The following is a 24,790-nucleotide window of genomic DNA, read 5'->3' on the forward strand; positions in this document are numbered from 1 at the left end:
TAGTACATTTTAAATATTTATTTTTATTATTTTTTATTATATTTATACCGTAATGGTTCTTTATTTTGTTCATATAAAGTTCATATAATGTAATATAAAACCTCATAGTACATGTATTCGTTTTTCAACATTTTATTCGGTTTTAATGTTGGCAATACTAAATTCTGTCACATCATTTTCTTTGAAGAGGGAATCGAGGCCCCGGAAAAAGTAGGTCGTCGCTATTGATTTTTCGCTAATATCCATCAAACAAAGACGCAACGCTGCCCCGTGTGAAAATAAATACATCGTCCCGTACCTTCGACGGAGAATAACGTTCATCATGCCAGTAAGTGAATTCTAATTCGATTCCTATCATGTGATATCCGGAAATCGCGATTTCATAACTCATGTCTCATTTCCTCTTTGTAGGTAGTTGATAGTTCACATTACTTGGAATTTGCAAATTTGATTACGTGTAATATAATATCGCGGCGTATCTTTGTTCATTTAATTAGTTATTAGCTAGTACATTTCGTATGGTTCAGTAGTATAGTTATAACGTATTGCAGTTTCGTGAGTCACTATAGATTTATGTCAGGGTCATGCGAAGTACCTACGTCGCAACTACGCAATAGTCGTTATACGCTCATGGCGGCGTGCAATGTATAGTTTTAAATATATTTTTCTCATATTTTCATTATTAGGACGCGGAGCTCGCCGCGCCTACCGTCGAGAATGTTCGAGTTGTGGTGCGCGTGCGCCCCATGGACCAAAAGGAGAAAATCGACGGGGCGTACAACTGCGTGTCAGTAGACTCCGTGAACAACACGATAGCAGTCACGAGGAACAATGTCAGTCCGCCCGAGCCGCCCCGCATATACGCCTATGATGCTGTCTTCGACACTAATACTAGTCAGGTAGGAGAATATATATCAACTATCGACGTCATTTAGCATCTAGAAATTACTAATTTTCCTTATTTTATGTTGTTATTTTTGTAATCAAGTTGCTGGCTTAATTATGGAATGTTCTTATTGTATTGAATAATGAACAAAGAAATAATTAATAAATTTGACATACATAATAACATAGTAACAGATTATATTTTAAAAAGATAAATTTTATTTAACAAAGGATCTGGCAACTTGAAATTTTAAAACAACTTTAAAAAATCAGCATCAAACAGAAGAAAGAAGATACTTTCACTCGACTTGCCCATCATTTGGCTCGACTGTCACTGTCCAAGTTCTTGTCAGTCTTGTCGAATGGTGGGTCTGTTCTGTGATCACTCATCAAAAAAGAACAAAGAATTGTTTTACTATTTATTTATTTTAGAATATAATTTGGTTAGTCAATAATAAATTTAAAAGAAATCACTTTCCTTTATAATTTTATAATGTCTTTTTTTTTTTTTTCTTGCTGTTTATTATATGTTATGTTTGATATCAATAGGAAAGTCAATAACAATACACAATAAAAAAATATTCAAAACCATACTTATTATTGAGATAAAAACTTATTTAGATAATGCCGAAGATAAAAATAATTGTGTTAAGTGTTTTAACACTTATTACACGATTACTATCTTATAGCCATTTTGACTTTGCTATTGAATTATTAGGAAATATGGAGTGTTCACCTTGACCGACTTTCAAGAGAGAAGCCAAATGTTAATGTAACATTCTTATTGCATCTTGCTGCGGGCGTGCCCGCACAAGAAAACCAGCCTGTGGTAGTGCAACGGGAATGTTACGTTTAAAAACTTCAAAAGACGCCTATTTAAGAAGAAATCGCATTTTTATATTTATAATTTTGTTTTTAACTGTATTTTAATATAATATTTTGACTAATCGTTTCTAATGATTTAAAGGCCGTCATTAAAATGTGTTTTCATTTAACACATTAATTATCCCGTGGCCCTCGGATAAGTTGTACAGATGAAAATATAGCTGTCTCGCTCTAAAGTACTGTGTGTTGTATGTCTGTCTCGCTCAGATCGACGTTGTTCTACGCTTCTCATTGGTCAGTTGTATCGGCTGATTCACGTGTAATTTATTGATTGTTTTTATTATGACTACTAGTATGTTATATAACTTCTTGTTATATATCGTTATAATTAAAAATATATTTATAGATATTTATTTTTATTAACATGTAAGGAGATATAATACTTTTTTCTAAAGAACTGAACCTAGTTGGGTCAATTTTCATTCACTAAATTAAATTATTTAGTCAAAACAAAGATTCATCGCATATTGAAGGACAATCGATAGCTGCTTCGGACATTTTCAGTTGACGCCATCTTGTTTCAGCGGTACAGTAATGGATGTCTGTCACGTATTTACTAGCAAAGATTGTTACATCGTTATCTTTGAAGTTACTTGAACATAATCATTATATATTTGTAGATAAGTAGTATGTGCAGGTCTAAATTAATAACATTAAGCTGTCTTTTTTACATCTTTAAAAAACAGCATTATTTATGTAAATATTTCATTTACACAAAATTTCAATACCAATGTAAAATCCGTATAGTACGTATAGTACAGTAGTAAGTATTGATGGAACATAAATACCATAATATTTACCTATTCATATAAGTTAGTATATAGCGCGTATTATATGGAAACCCAAATCAACATTTTATTTTCCATAACGATTATTATTTCCTCTTGCACTATACAGAGTGTTTTTGTCAGCACCACTTTAAATGAAACCACAATTTTAACTACTCTATAAAAGCCTTAAAAATCTTTATCAAACAAAATAAATAGTAAAATTATCGTACAATAAAACACCATTTGTTAAGGACGACGCACGCACACATAAACCTATCCGCAGGGACACCGCGCACCGCACCGTGAAATGAGAAAAAGATCCTACGTGGGTTTTTGAAATATTTTGCCCTATATGCTGTTTCTGTAATTGGTCCGCTGACACTAGCACTCTGTATATATAATAATTTAAACAATTTTTAAACTATTGATTTATTTTTGTGTTTATTAAATACTTGTGTTGTTTTTATTCTACCCCTTTTCAATCTATAGTTTCTTATAATTTAGAATAAGGTGGGTGGTAAGGCTCTCCTAATAGTTATTTTAGTGTATGACCGAAATAAGATTTTAAGCCGAAACCGAACTTTTGCATGATCTTTATTGCATGATCAGTAGGTTTACCGTTTGAGATTTAGGCATGTTTTAAAAAAAAAGGAAAAAAAAAATTGGGGTTTTTTGTTTGATCCGATAGATTTATGCCCAGTTGTAGTAATTTTTTTATAAAGTTTGAAAACTTTGTCACAAGTCACAATTTTCAACTTGTTACACTGCGAAACAAAAGATATAGTGCCATTTATTTTGTTAACGGTTGTTGAAAACACTTATTTTAGTCATACAAAGTACGCATTTACTATACTATAGATGGGGAGGCGAAGATGCTAACTCGGGATTTGCTCGAGCGTTATAGAGACCTATTGGGTTGCGAAGGTTAGATGATAACAAGAAAAAAATGTCCTATAATACATATCTTTTGAACGTTGTATCCCGCACATAGCAGGGTAGGAAGAGGGAACTTAATGTTAAGACACTATTGAATTGAATTCTTGATATATGGCGTTTCGAGCGTGCCAGTTGAGCACAATTAATTTCGCCAAAAGACACTATTCCCCACTTTCTGCCAAATTTTGAAGCTATTGAGTGTTGAGTGGCACCACTTAACGTCGCGATTTTGCCTCGACACCAGAGCGAAGAAATGAAATATAAATTTAAATAAATATTGAATGGTGATTGAACCCAAAACCACTCGGTTTTACAGTCACACTCTGTGCCCCTGCGCAACGACTGGCCTCAATTTTTTTAATTCATTGAACGTAATTAATTGAAGAATTAGAATGTATCTTTAAAATAGAATACTTGTATTGATAAGAAAAAAAAACTATTTTTTTTTCAAGTATTGTTTTAAATTATCATCTTCATTGATGAGTTACTTGAGAGTGAGAGAGGAATATAGGCAACTCTTAGCTACATGAATACTTTATCGATCAATTTTTATTACTTCGGCTTGTGGAATTCGTCAGATTATATATTTTTCGTAATCTTTGAATTATTCCTTCCAAAATAAAATAATAATTAGCCACGCTCAGGAATGTCGAGATAACTTTTTTTTTACAACTTTGTAGCCCCCCCCCCCCCTCCTTTGTGTCACTCTCAAATTGTGAGATTAGTGGAATATACACGATTTAGCATGTAACTAACTTACTACCTCAATCTGATGCGCTCGAGAATTTCAGATGATCTATTTTTTTTTACTAATCTGATCCTGTATCCTAGATGGGCGGCCATATATATGGGGCTCATATTTGGTGGAAGTACGTAACCGAGTACAAGGAATCCTCAGTATATTAATCTGCCGCGCTCGAGTAAATTCCGAAAGTCCCCTCTTCGCCGCCGGTACTATACGATTAGTATAGCGTTTTTTATTGTCTTGGAAAATATGACTTCTTTACGAAAACCATATATTAACATCCCTGACTCTTTTTATTATATAATAGTAGGCCCGTGCGGGGCTACGCATGTTTGAAATAGAAATATTAATAAAGAAATTAAAACTAAAGATTCAGTCAATTTAGTAAAACAGTTGTATAAAATAACTGTTACGGCAATTAGCAAATTCTAGTACTTTAAAACAAATTCTAACTAAGTACTTTAAATTGACATATCTTTTTTATTTATGAACCGATTGTAATAATATAAACCCTATATGTTTTCGGAAGCTTTCCAGAATCCAATAGTGAAAACCGCATCTAAATCGATTAAGTTGCTTCTGAGATTAGCGATAACAAACGTACAGACAAACAGACAAAATTTTTAAAAATCATTGTTTTGGGTACTATTACGTTAATAAAGGTTCCCAATAAATTTGTCGTTATTGTTGTACGTCAGAATGTGAGCCAGCACAATGATTTAATAACGATGTCATTTTGAAGTATTATTCACACTCTTAGGATATGACTCTGTTCCGTACCTCCTGCGCCCAGAGTTGCCTCAAATGCTTAGAATGTGTCATGCGATTACGCGGATTACTTCCTACTACGTTTAGTGTTGCTAATGAGCTTCCAAAGTGCCGTCTAGGTTATTCTGAGAATCCGGGCAGTATATAGAAACATCATGTAACTTGATTTCCTTTTGATACTTGAGAACTACTGCTTGAACAAAGTTCTAATTGTCTTGTATATGGACATAATTCCAGAAAATGTCTAATATTAGGCGTTACACAATTTTCAGGATAAAAGGAAAGTGAGCTTAAGTCCCCTTTATTAAGGAAGAACTGCACATACATTTTCCGCAGCAGGATAAGCGGAGGAAACTTAATGTTAAGACACTCCGTTGTGGCGGGGGCGGGGCGGGGCGCCGCGCTCTGTTCACCAGAGCGGGGATCCATTATTCTAATCTACCATTTATTTGAAGACTGCGTGGATCAAGCTGAAATCGATATGAAATATTTAGTTCCATGATGACCGCATAATCAAAACCTATAGGGTACTTCCCATGGACCTGCAGTTATGAAACTTGGCGCCAAGTGAGAACTTACTATACAAATAACGAAAAAAACATTACAAACTCACATCACAACAAATTAGTATGCCTTATAAGTTGTACTTCCCGTTGATCTCGAATCCTAAAATTTGTAGCAGAAGTGTGTCTCGAAAGCAGAAGAGTGTCTCGAAAGCTTCGGTGGGCGATAAACTTTTATAACAGGCGTACCTATAAGTATCACTAACTATCGCAACTGGGCCCGGGCTCGTGAATTTACTTTATCATTTTACTATTTACATGTGCTTTATGCTTCTTTTCTTTAATTTTACGACTAAACTTGGTGATTGTATGAAAATTTTAATATGTGGTTTTTAATTTGCGTTTCTAGGATACCATTTAAAGAATCCACTCTGATATGTTTAAACGTGCTAGAAATCTGTGCAATTATAAAGTTTCTCCAATCCTAAGTACTGAGTACATTACAACAAAAAAACTAAAGGTAGAGAAAAATTTACATATATTTCGGGACAAACAGGCTAAATAATGGATGGGAGAAATTTTCATATACAAAAATACAAAACATACCGATACCTTTATTAAAAATAAACAATATAAAAACAAATATTATAGAATTGATATAGATTTTGATTGTTTTTTTTTATTTATTTTTTTCTGGGTAACAAGACAACGCGCGACAGAGCAACAATGCATGACTGCACTAGGTTCCCCCAGTCTACTCAGCTATATACTATATACCTACAGCGTGGAACTAAAAAGAGACTATAGATTCATTCCTCATTAAAAACGCATGTATTTCTTAAAAGAACTTTCCCATTCTTCCTGATTTTTCAATCGGCGTTAATCTAAATAATGAAGTTGGTAATCGCATTACTGTAGAGTGTAGAATGTTGGATTCAGGACACTTTTGTCCATCTCCATGCGCATCTTTCCTTTGCCCATAAATATAGCAATCATTTAGGAACTCCCAAGAATAAAGATAAAGGGCGGATAGTATAGACTCTATATCATTAATTCATGTAAATACGGCACTGCTGTAAGCTGAATGACGGGGTCCTTTGAATCCACTTGAGTGAATTCACTCCACCATTTCACACCTTAAAATCCCCTTTGAGCTTCCTCCATACAAAATTTCATTAGAATCGATTCAGTGATTTCGTCATGGAAAAGCCGTCGTGGCGTCTGTAAGCTGTGGATTCCATTCCTACTCGGAGAAATGAGTTATTTTGGTTTCTTCGCTCTCGCGCTTTTTCCCGCGTATCAAAACAAAGTGCGCCCTTAAACCCAATATCTCTAAAATTGAACGAAAGTAAATTGGGGCACGGTAGACATGCTATTATATTATTATAGTTTGCATAATTACGATGTTTTAAGTCTCACAGGAATACTTAATGTTAAAAGCTTAAGAGTTTATTTGGTTAGACCGTGGACGCGCTAATCTTATTAATTCTTCTAAGACGCGCTAATTTTCCTGATCTCATATAATAAAACAAATACTTAGTTGTTTCGGCCTTTAGGTATATTTTTTTAGTGAAAAGTAAAGAATGAAATGAACCGTCACTATGTCTCCTCTCTCCATCACAAAATATGCTATAACGATATATACATACCTACCTAGTATCGCGCGTTCCTCTCGGTTCTAAATTAAAGTGTGACCTCATTCACTGCAGTAGGGACGCTTATATCATCGCCTCAGTTACTTGCACACGAACAGCCATAAAATAAAGTGAAGCAAGATACTTATTACCTTTTTTTTCGTAAGTAGTTTTCTTTCGGGGACAGAGGAAAGGAATGTTTTAACACTAGAAAATATTGACACCCCTTCACTGAATCATTTGGGAGAGTAGAGGAAGGAAAACAAAGAGTTTAACTGGGGTAAATCCCCGAGGTTAGTGACGAATACATATTTTAAAAGAGACCATATATTTTTTAGTTTCAAGCTGTAGGCAGAGGGAACCTAGTACCTAAGAAACTCCGCTCCCATTGAGACACCTTACCTTGTCTTCCCCACTTTCCGACAAATTCTGGTCTTTGATTGTATCTCTAAAAATACCGTCTTATCGTCGTTTTTCACATATTAATTTAAACATATAACAGAGCTCGTTTCAATAAGGCTACAAGAGTTACATTTACTGTAATATCTATAATATTGAAATCTCGATATATAATACCACAGTAAAATATTGTGTCTGTACAATTTATATTTTTGACTGAAATGGGTAGAGGGATCGTTAAAAAGAATAATAGAAAGAAAACATTTTTTTAAATTTCTTGTCCGTATGTATGATCACGCTAATCTCCGAAAGTACCGGACCGATTTACTTAAAACTTTCACCAATTGTTTTGTTTTAACTTATTAAAAAAAGTTATCGGCATTTGAATGAACTCAAGGCATGAGTTTACCTGCAAATATATAGCAATCCATATCTATACTCATTCTTATAATAAATCTGTATTTGTTTGTGCATAACTGAGCACTGGATCTCAAAATGTAATATAGTAAATATTGAAAATTATAAATTGTCAAGTTCGTTCGTTAGAGAGAAAGCAATCCGCGGCGGCTCGCTTATATTAATAAGAAATGATATACGTTGTAAATCGCGACCAGATATAGTAGCTCTCTCTGACGAACGCTCTATTGAACTGTCCTGCGTTGAATTTAATAGACATATTATAGTATGCGTGTATCGACCCCCCTCAGGTAGTTTTGAAGTATTTGAAGAAAAAATGGAGGATGTTTTGAATAATTTGAGTTCGAATAGTAAATCTTTAATCGTTTGCGGAGACTTTAATATAGATATACTACAGGTGACATCATTAAGCCTTCGTCTTTTAAACTTATTTAAATCTTTTAATTTGTTTAATATTTGCTCTGAACCAACTCGTATAACGAATACGTCCGCTACTTGTATAGATAATGTTTTTTGTCATTATGAGACTGTAGAAAAACAAATTATTACTAATCTTAGCTCGGATCATTGTGGTCAAATGTTTTCGGTAATAGATAAAACAGTCGCAGAACGTAAACAAATATCAATTAGACCAATTACTGAAAATAAAATTAATCTTTTTAATAATAAAGTGAGTGAAAAAATTGCAAACTTAGAAATAACCGGATTAAATCCGAATCAGCTATATTGTAAAGTTTTTAATTAACTCACTACAGAGTTTGATAACATTTTTAAAGTTAAACAGATATATAAAAACTCGAAGTTAACTTTTAGCGACTGGGCAACTGTTGGTATATACCGAAGCAGAAATAAACTATATGAATTATATAATATGAGGCAATGGAAACAAGATCCGGCGTTCTTGTTAAAAGTTAGAAATTATTCAAAAATATTTAAAAAGGTATGTGTCCAGGCTAAGTCTATGCATATAAGAGCAAAAATTTTGAACTCTAATAATAAAATTAAAGCTACATGGGATGCTATCACTACTGTACCTGGGAGATCTAGAGCTGTCAGTGAACCTATTAAATTAAAAGTTAATAATATAATCTTAAATTCAGATTTAGAAGTGGCAAATACTTTTCAAAATTTTTTTTCTGATATATCTACTGAAGTAACACGTTCACTGCCATCATCTCCTTCGGAAGCAGAATTAATACTAAAATCCCATGTATATAGTTGTAGACAAAATTTTGTGTTTAAGAATGTGTCACCAGATGAAATTGTCAAAACTTTTAAAAGCCTTAATTTAAAGAAAACTGGTGACTTATGGGGCATGTCTGTTAAAGTTTTTAATTCAATTATACCTAATATTGCTCCTTACCTCGCTTTAATTTTTAACAATTGTGTAGAATCCGGTACTTTTCCTGATTTAATGAAATATAGCAAAATAGTGCCGCTTTACAAAAGTGGAGATAGATCTGAGCCTGGAAATTACAGACCGATTTCTGTTTTGCCATCCTTAAGTAAAATATTTGAAAAAATAATGTTCAACCAGCTCACAATTTTCTTAAACATTAACAATTGTTTCCATAGTGAGCAATATGGTTTCACCAAAGGCAAGTCCACTACGGATGCGGGTGCCGCACTCCTAAAGCACATTTATGACGCATGGGAGAGGTCACAAAATGCAATTGGAGTGTTTTGTGACTTATCCAAAGCCTTTGATTGCGTAGACCATGTAACTCTGTTGTTAAAACTAAAACATTATGGTATACAGGATACTGCCCTTGACCTTATTGCCTCATATCTAAACCAAAGAATCCAGACGGTTAGTATAAATAATGTAAAATCATCTGGATCTCCTCTAAAGATGGGCGTTCCACAAGGATCTATACTTGGTCCTCTTTTATTTCTTATTTATATTAACGATCTGCCTTTTTATGTGAAGAACCTATGTGATATTGTACTTTTCGCGGATGATACCTCTTTAATATTTAAGGTTGACCGAAATAAAATAAACTATGACGAAGTGAATAGTGCATTATCGCATATTCTTCGTTGGTTTGATGTTAATAATCTAATGTTAAATGCTAAAAAAACGAAATGCATCGAGTTTGCTTTACCAAATGTAAAAAAACATAATTTTAATCTAATAATTAAAGGAGAACCTCTTAATGTGTCGGAATCAGCTATTTTCTTAGGTGTTACTATAGATTCCAAACTCCAGTGGAACGCTCATCTGGAAGCACTTGCAGATAAACTCAGCTCTGCCGCGTTCGCAATTAAAAAAGTAAGACAAATGACGGACGTTGACACTGCCCGACTAGTCTATCATAGCTATTTCCATAGTATTTTATCTTATGGAATGCTGCTATGGGGCAGTGCTTCAGATATAAATTCAATATTTATCCTCCAAAAAAGAGCCGTAAGATATATTTATAAACTAAGAGCGCGAGATTCTCTGCGAAATGTTTTCAAAGATGCAGGTATTATTACAGTTGCTTCCCAATTTATATACTATAACATTCTCTTTGTCCGACAAAATATACATTGTCATAGTAAACATAGTGACAATCATATGATAGAAACGAGAAATAAAGATAAGCTTGTTACACCAAGTTTTCGCCTCCAGAAAGTTAATAAATCCTTTATGGGTCTGAGTATACGTGTATATAATAAAATTCCGCAGTGTATTCTTAGTTTGCCACTACAAAAATTTAAAATATCTGTAAAAAAGATTCTAACAAGTAAAGCGTATTACACTGTTCAAGAACATCTAGAGGATAAGCATGTATGGAATTAATGTCTATTGAATGTAATGCAGGATAGCTGCCAGCTAATGTAATAGATTGTACCATTGATTTTGAAAAGAGCAACTGTTGAGTTTCTTGCCGGCTCTTCTCAGCAGAACTGCCTTCCGAACCGGTGGTAGCTTTTTGTTAATATGTTCACTCGACGATTCAAAAGTGCTTATAATAATTGTCTATTTGAATAAAGAATATTTTGAATTTGAATTTGAATTTGTGATAAATCTATTAGTAGTTAGTATTTTTAACCGGCTTTCAAAACAAGGAGGAGGTTCTTAATTAAATATTTTAGATTCGATATTCGACTCATTTATTCGATTAATTATTTTGGATTCGATTTCGATATTGGATTATTCGATTCGTTTTGGGTATGTTTTGTAATATGCAGTCATTACAGTTATTTTATAAAGAATATTATAAACCCTTACCCAAATCAATGTGTTGACATTTGACCGTCAGTCAATAAACAGAATTTATTAAATGAATTATCATGTACTTCACGCGGGCGGGCCGCTAGCGTTTTAATAATATCTAAAAAAATGCTTCACGCTGTATTCCGGAACCTAGTGCTAAGACACTCCGTTACCCTGGCATCGCCCAGAATACGAGATATTAAATTTTGCTCGTGCTTTGTTTTATCAGAGCAGAGAAATGAAATTAACTCTTATTATATTTCCTATATTTAAAAAACCACAGTTATATCACTCTTTCAGTAAACACTTTCTATTTATACGTATATAGAGGATGCATTTTAAAATGCACGTTTATTTATTACCTATATCAGTAGCTATCCCTATATATATTTTTAATTAACTGCAGAGGGACACTTAGTTCTACTATTAGTTTTTAAACTAATACTTTTGATTTACACGTCTTATATGCAGTACAAAGAGAATATGTAATAAGTCACTGTTTTTTAGGGTTCCGTGCCGTTTAAGGAAAAAAGAAACCCTTTTAAGATCACTTTGTTGTCTTTCCGTCAGGTCAAAGAGATATCGAGTTGAAATTCAAGCCATATATTCAAATTTTCGGTCCCTTGATATCTGAAAAAATCTGAATGTGAGTGGTATACTTGGGAAGTATGTTCAGTAGAGATGGAAGATACGAGATTGATGTGGAAAGGCGTGTTGCTGCCGGTAACAGGGTTAACAGACAAACTAATTAAGAGTTTTGTAGGACATACTTTAATTTATGTATGTATCTTCTATTATAATAATAAAGAAAATAATAGTAAAGCGGAGCCTTAGCTGCATTGATGAGCTGCGCGTTTGGCCGTACACAATGCAGTGTTGGTACCGACGTTGTCGGACGGCAGCGAAACGTGGATTACAGAAGTGGTATTACAGAAGAAGATTGAAAGAAAGATGAATGCCGTGGAGATGCGATCTCTTCGTAGGATATGCGGAGTCAGCTTAGCTGATCGAATCCGCAATGAAGAGATACACAGAATGGCAGGTACTAGCGAAGATGTCACGGTGAGAATGAAGAAGAACGTGCTCAGCTGGTTTGGGCATGTCGAACGAATGAGTGATGAAAGAATGGCAAAAAAGATTTATGATGGAAAAGTGAGGTTTCACTAAAATTTTATAATAGCCTTCGTGGCATTCATGGTCGTTGTGTTCCATAATAGATCCATGACTTTATTAGGTTAAAAAAATACACAAATTTTGTCATATTATTGTTGTTGTATAGTTACCTAAAAAAGAACACACGATCCTCCTACAAAAGTTGAACATAAATGTGCCAGCCATGAGACAGGCTATGAAAATCAATATCCCGGCCCCGAGCCGGCGCCGCCCTTACGCTACTCGAGCTCGACCTATATTCTGCGACCCACGGCCCTTCACGCAGGCCGCCGCGCCGTCACGTGAGGTACAAGAATGCCTCTATGTGTGTTAATTACTCTAAAGTTTCATCTAAACCCGTTCAGCAGTTACCTGTTTCCTGTTATCTGTTATTTAAACAGGTAATAATATATTAATGGTATACTAAGGTTTAATAAGTAATATTATATAAAAGGTTACTTGTGGCGCAGGGGCACAAAGCGTTGCCTCTGCGCCACGACGGCCCCGGCTGCGGCGACTGTTAAGGCGCTTCGTTCCCGTTAAGACTTCCACTGCCTACTTTCCGCCGAATTCTGGAGGCATTGCGTGTTGAGTGGCGGAACCGGACGCCGCTATGTATTGCTACTACCAGAGCGGAGAAATTAATTTAATTCATTCATCAAAATTAGAGAGCAAAATGTCTCTAAATTGTCCAAAGAAATGTCTTACACTAGGTTCAGTACTTTGCCTACTATGTAAAGATAAAGGTTGAAGCTAATAAAACATTTACTACGTTTATTTTTTTTTTGCATTTCATCACAAGGCCGTCGAGGCGCAGGGACGCCAGTGTAAACACAGCGATTGGGGTTCTATTTCCACTCGGGGAAATGAATATTTAATATTTTCATTGCCCCGCTCTGGTAACGAGACAAAGTTCGGCGTTAAGAACCGCCACTCAACACGCAATACCTTGACAATTCGTCGGAAAGTGAGAAACGAAAGTGTCTTAATGGGACTGGGAATGGTCTTTACACAAGGTTCCCAGATACAGCGTGAAGTGCGCGCGCTTAAATTAGGTCAATGGTGAATTGTTTAGTTATTTCGATATTATCATAACGGCCTTGCGGGGTTTCTTCCAACTGATAATCCTATTTATTACAAACTGCTGTATAGATAGAAGCCATGGATAATATAGGCTTTGTACTAATACTGTAAGCACCCTAGTTGCGAAGTGGGGCCGTGTCTGCGATGAGTTTGGGTTCAATCCCCATTTGGGGGAATTAATATATCTAATACTCATCATCACCAGACATTTTGTTTGTGTAGATTTTGAGACGTAAAATGAAAAAAAACTTGCATGCAGAATTGTATCTTTTCTAGTAGTTTCGCCTGTATAGAAAGTCAGACAGTCAGTAATATATATATATATATATAAATGTTTGAATATATCCAACCGCACGAAACTGCACAATTAACAGATCTGTTATTCAATTTTCAATCTAAACTACAACCCAATTACGAGTACAGATTATTTTCTAAATATTTTTACATTTTAGAAATAATTCTCTTTGTTCTTCAATTTCTCAGCCAACTAGAAAAATATCGATCTATATCTTCTTCTCACCAACTTATTCTTAGATATCTTTGAAACTACGCAACGGATTTCCTTGTGTTTTTCACTAATCGACAAAGCGATTCAATAGGAGAGTTTATGTCTGTAATACTTAAGAAATAAAATATTTGTATATTATATTAGAGGAGTACTCCAAGTGTAAATATAAGCAATCTGTACAAAATTTAAATTGCAAACATTTAATAATTTTCTCGACGGAAAGTGGGGAACGGAATGTCTCGACACTAGATTCCCTCTGCCTACCAAGGGGGTGGGGACCCCTGGCCCGCCACAGGCGAGATCGATAGCTGCATCGCGCATCGGTGTCGCGCGGGTCGCGGCCCTGCCCCACTGGCCTACTTACTGTGTCGTAACTGCCGATCATGTTCAAATTTTAATATGTATACTGTACACGTACAGCTTGAATAGTTAAAATAAGTGGTTGAATGGTTTGTTTTGTAGGTTCACTTATGATTGGTGGCTAAATTGCGAAGGATGGTTGTGGGCTTTAATTGTTACTATAGGTCCTACTATAGGTACTTTTCATTTATAAAAAGTATGTCTAATTTGATTATTAAATAATCATAATATGTGTTTATTCTTTAGTTAGGTTCCTAATTTAATAGGAAGTTTTTGATTGTAGTCGGAATGTGTAAAACAGATTAATCGTTTACTAGATATTCTCTAGTCTACCAGAATATTTAGGCACATCTTACAAATACTGTAGGCTGAAGGTACTTATTATTAAGACATTCATTTCCCCACTTTTCGCTCAATTTTCGAGACATTGAGGAGTCGACGCGGCCCTTTGTCTACCGAAATGGGGAATGAAACAAATTTTAACGTTGTCATAATTGGTAAACGTAATAAAGTCAAGATGTAACTTATTATCTTGGTGTTTAATATATTAATGCGGGATTGAATTCCGCCACTCAACACGCAATGCCTCTTAAATTTAGTGGAAAGTGAGAACGGTGTCGGTGTCGTAGTGTCTTAACACTGGGTACTCAGGTTCCCTCTGCCCACCTTGCTATGTGCGCGATACAGCGTTAAGCAAAATAAAATAAACAATGCTGAAGAGTTTATTTAGTTGAACTACTACTGATTCTTATTGAAAAAATGTTTTTGTTTGATAGTCCATTTATCGAGGAAGGGTATATAGCCATATATATTACATCCCTTTACTATTTTATATTTGGACAGCGGGATACCCGCTTTACCTACTGACACAGTTACCTAGGACACTTAAAATGTGTCATGTGTCAAACACAACTCCAATTAAAATCTGATCTATGTGATAACTCATAGTTTTGATGGTAAAATTAAGAAATATATACCTATATATTATTCTGCAGATGGACATTTACGTCCAAACGGCAAGCCCGATCGTCGAACAAGTGCTCAAGGGCTACAATGGGACTATCTTCGCGTACGGACAAACGGGCACCGGCAAGACCTACACCATGGCAGGGAGCAACTCAGCCCCGGAGTTGAGAGGCATCATACCGAACTCCTTTGCTCACATATTTAGTCATATAGCGAAGGCTAAAGACGATGAAAAGTGAGTGTTGAAATTGTTTTAGATAGTATTGTTTTACCATCACCATGCTTACTGATGATTACTGCATATAGTACTTGGTAGGCAGAGGGACCGTAATGTTAAGACACTTCGTTTCCTACTTTTTTCAATTCATTTCCCTTAATGGAAATGGAACCCACAGCAATACACCTATACGGTGCTTCCCGTGGATCTACAATTTGACACTACGTTCTTCTATCTACTATATCAATTAATATTATAAATGTGAGAGTTAGTAAAAATTAATGCTTGTTCCATTTTCACGCAAAACAGTTTTACAACTAAGGATTTACATTCAATTTTACAATAAAATAGACTCATCATTAAAATGACATCAAACAGTATTAAGCGGGCGTAGCCGCAGGTGGCTTGTTAATAATTACATAATTTGGGCACTAGGTTCCTAGTATGCGTGACATATTTGGAGATTTACAATGAAGAAGTGCGGGATCTTCTCGGCAACAATCCCCACCAGAGCCTCGAAGTGAAGGAACGACCAGACATTGGAGTCTTCGTCAAGGACTTGACTGGTAAGTGCTTAGCTTATATAAGTTTAGGTCATGAGTAATTTCACTCAAAGTCAAACTAGATAACAAGAATAAAATCAGAAAGAAACAATTTACTTGCTTTTGACACAGACTTTATCGTTTAACATAATATTTTCTACAGAAATTACGAATTTTACCAAAAGAGAAAACCTGATACATTTAATAGTATTAAATTACAATGTTAATTTACAAACAGAATAAACACATGTATTCAGAGATTCCCAGCTAATGCCAAATGAGTTAGATACATGAAAAAAAGGAGAAATAGGGACCGAGGATGTGACATCACTACATTAATTTTTCTGTCTCATTCCACAAAGCAATTCCACATTTTCCGCCCATAGTTGGGTAGTGGAATAGGGAGGAAACCTAGTTGGGTAGTGGTATAGAGGGTTAAGACCCGTTTACATTCTGACACTGTCTCAATGTGCCAAGAAGGACTTTAAGAATATATTATATTTTACGATGATTTCAGGCTATGTAGTCCACAATGCTGACGAATTGGAAAAGATCATGGCAGTAGGCAACAAGAACAGGCACATAGGTGCCACAGCAATGAACATAGAAAGTTCTAGATCTCACGCCATATTTTCTATAACGGTGGAGAACAGCAAAAAAGGCGCAGATAATAAAATGCATGTCAAGATGGGCAAACTGCATCTCGTGGATTTGGCGGTGAGTTAAGCAATGCTTGTAATAGTTGGGTTTGGGGTTGGGTGTGTAGATTTCAGGATTTTAAAAGAACATCATTAGATAACACGCTGATCATAGTAATAACCTGGCAACATTTGCGGATAGGGGGCTTCGCACAATACTGCATAAAGCTGAAAAAAAATACATTTTAATATTAGTAAAGTTAAGCCATTTTCTCTTTCATTTCAGGGTTCAGAACGTCAAAGTAAAACACAAGCAACAGGAACAAGACTAAAAGAAGCGACAAAAATAAACCAATCCTTATCAGTATTAGGTAATGTGATATCAGCCCTAGTCGACGGGAAATCTACGCATATACCATATAGGAATTCCAAGCTGACAAGATTATTGCAGGACTCGCTTGGTGGGAACTCGAAAACTGTTATGGTAAGGAATAAGTGCTTTTTATTAAAAGACGCTATGGTTTTGACTAGTGAGTTTGATTCCAATCGGTGGAATTACATTTGAATTGTTTTCATTTACTCGCTCTGGTAGTAGTGTTAAGTTCCGCTACTTACCACGCAGTGTTTTAAAAATTAGAAGGAAAGTGGGGATCGGAGTGTCTCAACATTAGGTACCCTCACTTTGCGGCATATAGTGTGAACCTAACAAAAGAAAAAGAGATTGTAATAGAACTACTCGTATAAATGCTTCATCTACATCATATTATATAATAGCTAATATCTAACTAGCATGGTTAGATCTTTACTTGTATACGTAATATTATACCGCTAAAGAATCTTTTTGATTAAACGTAATTCAACTCATATTTCGCTAATGAAGAACTATTTTTGCGTTGGGTAGTCAATTTATCCAGGAAAGCTCTATCACATCAATATATAGGCTATATAGGCTCTACAATCTCGTGTACGGTTTACCTGCTGTCAGTTACCGTCCGCATTTAGAATGTGCCATATATCGTACACAATTATCGAAGCAAAGCGCAGCGTTGAGTTGCGCCACTCAACATGGAATACCTCTAGAATTCGGCAGAAAGTGGAGAACGTAGTGTCTTAACACTAGGTTCCCTCTGCCTACGCTGCTGTGTGTTGTGAATGTGATTTAATTACTCCTCTAGATAGCAACAGTGGGGCCGGCGGACTCCAACTACGTGGAAACCATAAGCACGCTCCGCTACGCCAACAGAGCTAAGAACATTGAGAACAAAACTCACATTAATAGTGAGCCGGGAGACGCCTTGCTCACGCGGTTAGTATATTAATTTTTCTTTTTGTTTGTGTAAATTTTATATATATATTTTTTCTTTTCATGTGCAATCAAGTTCAATTACATTACATTACATTACATTCAGCCTGTTATCCTGAGCTTTATATTAGGTTAGTCAGCAATATGGTTATATTATATCTCTGAGCTCAGTGTGCCTGTTGGCAAAGGCCTCCTCTAACATTTTCCAATGCTTTCTGTTCCTAGCAGCCCTTCTCCGATGGGGACCTGCTGTTAATTTTATCTCATCTTCCCATCTTCTGTGCTGCCTTCCCCTACTCCTTTTACTGTCTCTTGGGTACCAATCCATTAAAATCTTGCTCCATTTTTCATGTTTACGTCTATGCAATAAGTATAAGCCTATACATTAATGTGCAATAAAGTATTATTATTATTATTAAGTATGTATTAGTATATAGAGTACCTTCATCGAGTCGCGGCCGCCCCGAAGCCCGACGATTTTTCTTACGTTTCGTCGAATGAGGAATGGTAATAGGTATGAAATAATGCTTCAAAGTTCGTTACAGTAAAGTTCTTACGTATACAAATACACTAGTTTTTGTTTACGGGCATTTGAAGTTTGCAAATATTTCAAATGCCGCTAACAGACCCACGGCCGGCGGTGACGTCACTGGTCAGACAACTCGCTAGTCGCCGGTGATAGTTAGGAGATCTAGCGCAGTACTTTGTTTGTTTGTCACTTGCCTATGCTAATGTGTTAATCCAATTAATTAAAATGGATGAGGGATTCAAAAAAGGGCAATATTCATCGAATAATAGTGATTCTTTATCGAAAACGAATTATAGGGCCGATTAGTATCTATCGAATAATAGTGATTTCATCGCCGCAGAAATGCAAGGAGTATAAATAAAGAAAATAAGTTTTGTTGTCTAACTAGTAATATTATGTCTATTTCGGGTATAAATAATAACCCTCTTATGTTATTTTATTTAAAATTATTTATTTAAAACTGTAATGTAACCTAACCAAACTAGTTTCATATTGTAGGTAACGCTATTTGCGTTAAAAGTATCAAACCTTTTATTCAAGTTCAAAGTAGTAAGATTGTTTTATAAGTGAATATAATATAATAATAATATAAATAAATACATACAGTAAGTTCAGCAGAGTTGAGCACGTCGTACACTTAGGTGTGCGTCACACGAAATACAGGTATGGATAAAAATCGTGAAATGAAAAAAAATCCTACGTCCAAACGTTTATAAAATATGCCCTATATATTATTTATTAAACGAAATACAATACAATAAAATACTTTATTGCACATAAAATTTACACAAATTATATACAAAATAAGTAGAAACAACATGTACAATAAGGCAGCCTTACCGCTTAAAGCGATCTCTTTCAGACAACCTTTGGTCGTTGGAGTTGTATAAAAAAGATGGAGGGTGGTGCATTAAATTGCAGGAGATTATTTAATAGTAGTGTAGGGGTATTGCACTAGTCTTATTATATTATTTATAAACGCGCTATATCAGCAACCTGAATTTATTCGCTACAAATGCAATTGTGAAATAATGTTCCACTATTGTTTTGTAGCGTATAAATAACCAAATTAAATATATAATAGAAGGGTTGAATCTGAGGTCTCGTCTGATCAACATCACCATAATACCCGTACCCCACAGTAGAAATAAAAATAAAATACATATATATATATATATATATACAGGGTGTCCCAGGAGTCAACGATAAAACGAAAACAGGTGATAGACCAAGTCGTGACAGTTATGAGAAAAATATAAAAAAAAAATCTGTGTCATGTATTTTTCATATTATATTGATTTTAAAAAATATCGGAAAAACCGACACCTGTGATGGTTTATCAAGTCCCAGGACTACAAATATTACTCTTTCCTCATTTTTTTTTCTGTAATGTAATCATGAGTAACCCTTCTGTGAATTACAGTTTAAGATTGAAACATACCTGCGTCAGTTTTGAATAAAATATCGTGTTTTTAAACGGTTTTATTTAGCTCACCCCGTTTGTTTGTTTGTTTGGGTCAAATTTAGTAATTGAAATTTAACCCTCTTCCCGTTAACCGATTGATCTGAAATTTGGTATACGCCTTTGATTCTGGTGACAATACAATTATCCATATTCAATATTATTGTGAATCCAAGATGGCCGCCGCTACAAGATGGCGGACAACTTAGTTTTTTTCAATCCCATCAATATGGATATCAAATGAAAGGGCTTGTCAAGTAGAATTCAGTGGACTATACAAAATCAAAATCCAAGATGGCCGCCACTATAAGATGGCGGACAAGTTAGTTTTTTTCAATCCTATCAATACGGGTATCAAATGAAAGGGCTTGTCAAGCAGAATTCAGTGGACTATACAAAATCAAAATCCAAGATGGCCGCCGCTACAAGATGGCGTACAAGTTAGTTTTTTCGATCCCATCAATATGGGTATCAAATGAAAGGGCTTGTCAAGTAGAATTCAGTGCACTATACAAAATCAAAATCAAAGATGGGCACTGCTACAAAATGGCGGATAATGTAGTTTTCAATCCCATCAATATGGGTATCAAAATAAAGGGCTTGGTAAGTATAATACAGTATACTATACACAATTACAATATGAATCTCCCACCTAAGTCAAAATCTGGTATCCTGTCGAGGACTGTGTGGCTATAGGGTGCCTAAAAATGATACGTCGCTAGGGGTACCACCCAAGGTAAAAGGTAAAAGCGCGCCGAGAACTGTATGGCACTAGGTGGATAAAAATGATATGTCGTTAGCGTTTTCCCCTCAAGATTCAGGCACATCTTGTTGTACATAGCCTTGTCCCTCTATTGGACCTCTGGGGGGGTCGTTCGTAACATTCTCCATTAACCTTGCAATAATGAGACATCGAGCCTCATTTCAACGAATTGAATAGCATGAGAAATAAAAACTAAAAACTTAAAAATAAAAAAGTAAAAAAAAAATTTTAAGTTAAACGGTTTTATATTGCAGATAAATGTACTAAAAGCTAAAAAATAATTTCATAGAAATTATGATTACTAAAATAAAATCGTGGGGACACTTGCTACTTACCACTAGGTGGGTGAATGATGAAATGTCTTTCAATTGTAGATATTGGACGTGCCCCAAGATTAAATTTTAGTAATCATAATTTCTATGAAATTATTTTTTAGCTTTTAGTACATTTATCTGCAATATAAAACCGTTTAACTTAAAATTTTTTTTTTACTTTTTTATTGCCAAACATTAAATTCAAAATATTTACTACACTCAACTTTAACCGACTGTACTATAAAAAAAAGTACTACACTGTTTTTGCAAGTAACTTTAAAAGTTGGCGCATTTAATCTGGATTCCGAAATGGTACGACACTTGCTGGATTATTTCTTTGTTGAAGAGAGAAAAATCTAAATACACTATAATCGGGATGACGTTCAACGTTTTGGTATCTTTTCCCGATACATTCTAGCTGCAGCATTAGCGTTACATAACCATTCTCCATGAATGAAATGCATATTGGCAATGTGTCAAAGACCGAGTATGTGGTAATATTTTGAATTTAATGTTTAGCAAAAACACCACATTTTATTGAAAACTGATGCAGGTATATTTCAATCTTAAATTGTAATTCACAGAAAGGTTACTCATGATTACATTACAGAAAAAAAAATGAAGAAAGAGTAATATTTGTAGTCCTGGAACTTGAAAAACCATCACAGGGTGGCGGTTTTTCCGATATTTTTTAAAATCAATATAATATGAAAAATACATGACAAAGATTTTTTTTATATTTTTCTCATAACTGTCATGACTTGGTCTATCACCTGGTTTCGTTTTATCGTTGACTCCTGGGACACCCTGTATATATATATATATATATATATATATATGTATATATATATATATATATATATGTATATATATATATATATATATGTGTATATATATATATATATATATATATATATGTATATATATATATATATATATATATATATATATATATATATATATATATATATATATATACAGGGTGAGTCATATTGAACTTTCCGGTTTTGGAAGGACGTTGCACGAAGAAGGGAAGGAGTAGAAGGGTGGGGATGGTGTCATTAGACGCGCCATGACATGCAGTTTTAGTGTGAGCAATGGCTTGGTCGGGACAACATCGTGCGTTCGTAGTTGAAGAGTTTATTAAAAATGGCGGCTCCGTGATCACAACACAGCGTGCGTTCCGTTTACATTTTGCTATTGGTCGACGTGATCCCATTCCCACTGGACCAACAATCAGAAATTGGGTATCAAATTTTAGAGCAACATCATCAGCATTAAAAACAAGACCACAAGGCCGAATTAGGACGTCAACGTCAGCGGAAAACGTGGATAGAGTGCGGGCTTCAATTCAACAATCCCCTCGGCGTTCTGTTCGGAAACATGCCGCTTCACTAGGATTATCTTTCAGTAGTGTCCGCAGAATACTGCATAGAGACCTTAAATTTCACCCATACAAGATTCAGGTAGTGCAAGAATTAACAGTTAGAGACTTAGACACACGAACAAATTTATGCCGCGACATTCAGCAGATCCCCCGCACTGCTGTTTTGATCTTCAGTGATGAGGCACATTTTCACCTCGCCGGAACTGTCAACAAACAGAATTTTCGATACTGGGCTGAGAATAACCCACGAAACCTACACGAACGACCACTTCACAGCCCTCGAGTGACAGTGTGGTGCGCTATTGCAGAGTTTGGTGTGTGGGGTCCCTATTTTTTTGAAGAAGATGGTCAAGTCGTCACAGTTACCTCTGCTCGGTATTGCGACATGCTTGAAACTTTTCTGAAACCGAAATTGGAGGAATTAACGCAGAATCATGACAACGATAACATCTGGTTCCAACAAGATGGTGCTACAGCCCACACATCCAGGCGTTCAATGGAAATCCTGCGACAAATGTTTCCCGGTCATCTCATTTCTTTGCGAGGTGACGTTGGGTGGCCGCCGAGATCACCTGATTTAACCCCCTGCGATTTCTTTCTCTGGGGTTACCTGAAGGAAAAGGTGTACACGCATCGTCCCCGAACCATCGATGAACTGAAGGCTGCAATCACGGAAGAAATCAATGCTATTCCGCTGAATATGACTCGACGAGTAATGGACAACTTCCGGGAAAGGCTTCAGCAGTGTGTGGTCAATGGAGGTAGACATTTACAGGATATCATTTTTAAAACCAACTAAATTAAAACTGCATGTTATGTGCTTTCAAACAATAAAATAATTTTTACTGCATGTCGCTTTGTTTTTAATACACACCTTATTGAAATCGGAAAGTTCAATATGACTCACCCTGTATATATATATGTATATATATGTATATATATATATATATATATATACACATATATATACACTACGAATAAATATTTATATATTAATAAACAATAAATAACATATATAGATATAATATTTATACATTTCTAAAAAGTTTCAGTCTAAGTAGTGGTTTTTAAGTGAAGTTTTAAATTTACGAAACGAAACTAAATTTGTAGAAAACGGAATTGTCATACTGGAAATGTAGTGTCTTAACGCTAGGTTCCTAGGGTTCTTCTCCCGACCCTACTATATGCAGGATACAGCAAAAACTAATAATTATGCCCTAAATTATATTTTACGAATATCTTTTAAAAATTATATAAAATATTAATTGTCGTTTTTCAGATTCCAACAAGAAATAGACCAACTTAAAAAGCAATTGGAAGAAAATTCGAATGGTAAGTTTTTGTTAATTAATTATTTTTGCAAAAAAACTAGCAGCTTCGTAGCACATCGAGAAAACTTCTGACTGTAAACGCAATGGTTGTAGGTTCGATCCTTATGAGGAGGAATTAATCACTTTAAATACCTCGCTCTGGCAAGACAAATTGCGACGTTCAGTTCCGCCAGTCAGCAGATAATGTCTCTAGAATTAAGCGGTGCGTAGGGAACGAAGTGTTTTAATACTAAATTCCCTCTGCCTTCCCTGTATTATACGAGATACAACATAAAGCTAACAAGAAATAATATAATTTCAGAACTAGAAGAAGAAGAAGAGTTGTCCGAAGAAGAACTATCGGACGACACACTCACTGACCCAGAACTAGATGTATTGGACCCAGAAGAAAAGAAAATGAGAAGGAAGATTAGAAGAGAGGAGAAGGTGGGTCTTATTTTTTTATAATTAAATAATAATTTGATTATTGAAACGTTTTTATCCTGTCCTATTAATAATATATTTTTTTTAATTCATAGGAGAAATTGAATCGTGAGAAAGCGCATCAAGCACGTAAAGTACTCGAGGAGAAGAAGGCTGAACTACAAAGAACTAAGTATGATTTATTTTAAAATTCTTTTTCAAAATAAATAATATATATATACATATATCCATGAAAAAGGAATGGAAATATAATCACTAGATGTCTAGTTATTTAGTTTGCTTGAAGTTCAGAACTATTGTTATATTATTTGGCTTATATTATAAATATAATTTTATAAATTAAATTTAATCTAGTATTATTAATTTTAATATATTATCGATATCAGAAAGCAGCAAGAAGAATTAAAAGACAAATTACAGCGTTTGGAATCAAAAGTTCTGGTTGGTGGAGAGAACCTTCTAGATAAAGCGGATACTCAAAGACGTCTTCTCGAGCAAGCCTCTAAGGAGTTGGAACTAAGGAAGCTTAATGAATTGAGATTGCAAGAGGATTTGCAAAAGAAGGAGGTGGGTGCGGGTTCGATTAAAAGTGCATAGGATAATTTAAAAAAAAATGTTTTTTATTTAAATATTTGGTTGTAAGAGTTGAATGTTCATAGAAGGGGAAA

General features: G+C 34.9%; 1 protein-coding gene across 2 annotated transcripts in view; it reads left to right on the forward strand.

The window, feature by feature from the left end:
• The first annotated feature begins 168 nt into the window (after positions 1 to 168).
• Positions 169 to 24,790, forward strand: part of Klp64D (kinesin-like protein 64D) — a 32,016-nt gene continuing 7,394 nt past the window's right edge. For both annotated transcript variants that reach the window (XR_014878903.1, XM_085200239.1), the window contains exons 1-11: positions 169 to 328; positions 687 to 899; positions 15,243 to 15,448; positions 15,866 to 15,996; positions 16,490 to 16,689; positions 16,897 to 17,094; positions 17,786 to 17,916; positions 23,648 to 23,700; positions 24,001 to 24,125; positions 24,218 to 24,294; positions 24,509 to 24,689. Coding sequence is in view for 1 of the 2 variants with exons in the window: in XM_085200239.1 (XP_085056365.1) it covers positions 323 to 328; positions 687 to 899; positions 15,243 to 15,448; positions 15,866 to 15,996; positions 16,490 to 16,689; positions 16,897 to 17,094; positions 17,786 to 17,916; positions 23,648 to 23,700; positions 24,001 to 24,125; positions 24,218 to 24,294; positions 24,509 to 24,689 (1,521 nt within the window). In the remaining variant the exon portion in view is untranslated. The remainder of the gene's footprint in view (positions 329 to 686; positions 900 to 15,242; positions 15,449 to 15,865; positions 15,997 to 16,489; positions 16,690 to 16,896; positions 17,095 to 17,785; positions 17,917 to 23,647; positions 23,701 to 24,000; positions 24,126 to 24,217; positions 24,295 to 24,508; positions 24,690 to 24,790) is intronic.

This window comes from Heliconius melpomene, chromosome 17 (genome assembly GCF_056956725.1).
Source record: "Heliconius melpomene rosina isolate 202511_hmr_F chromosome 17, ASM5695672v1, whole genome shotgun sequence".
Classification (NCBI taxonomy): Eukaryota; Metazoa; Arthropoda; class Insecta; order Lepidoptera; family Nymphalidae; genus Heliconius; species Heliconius melpomene.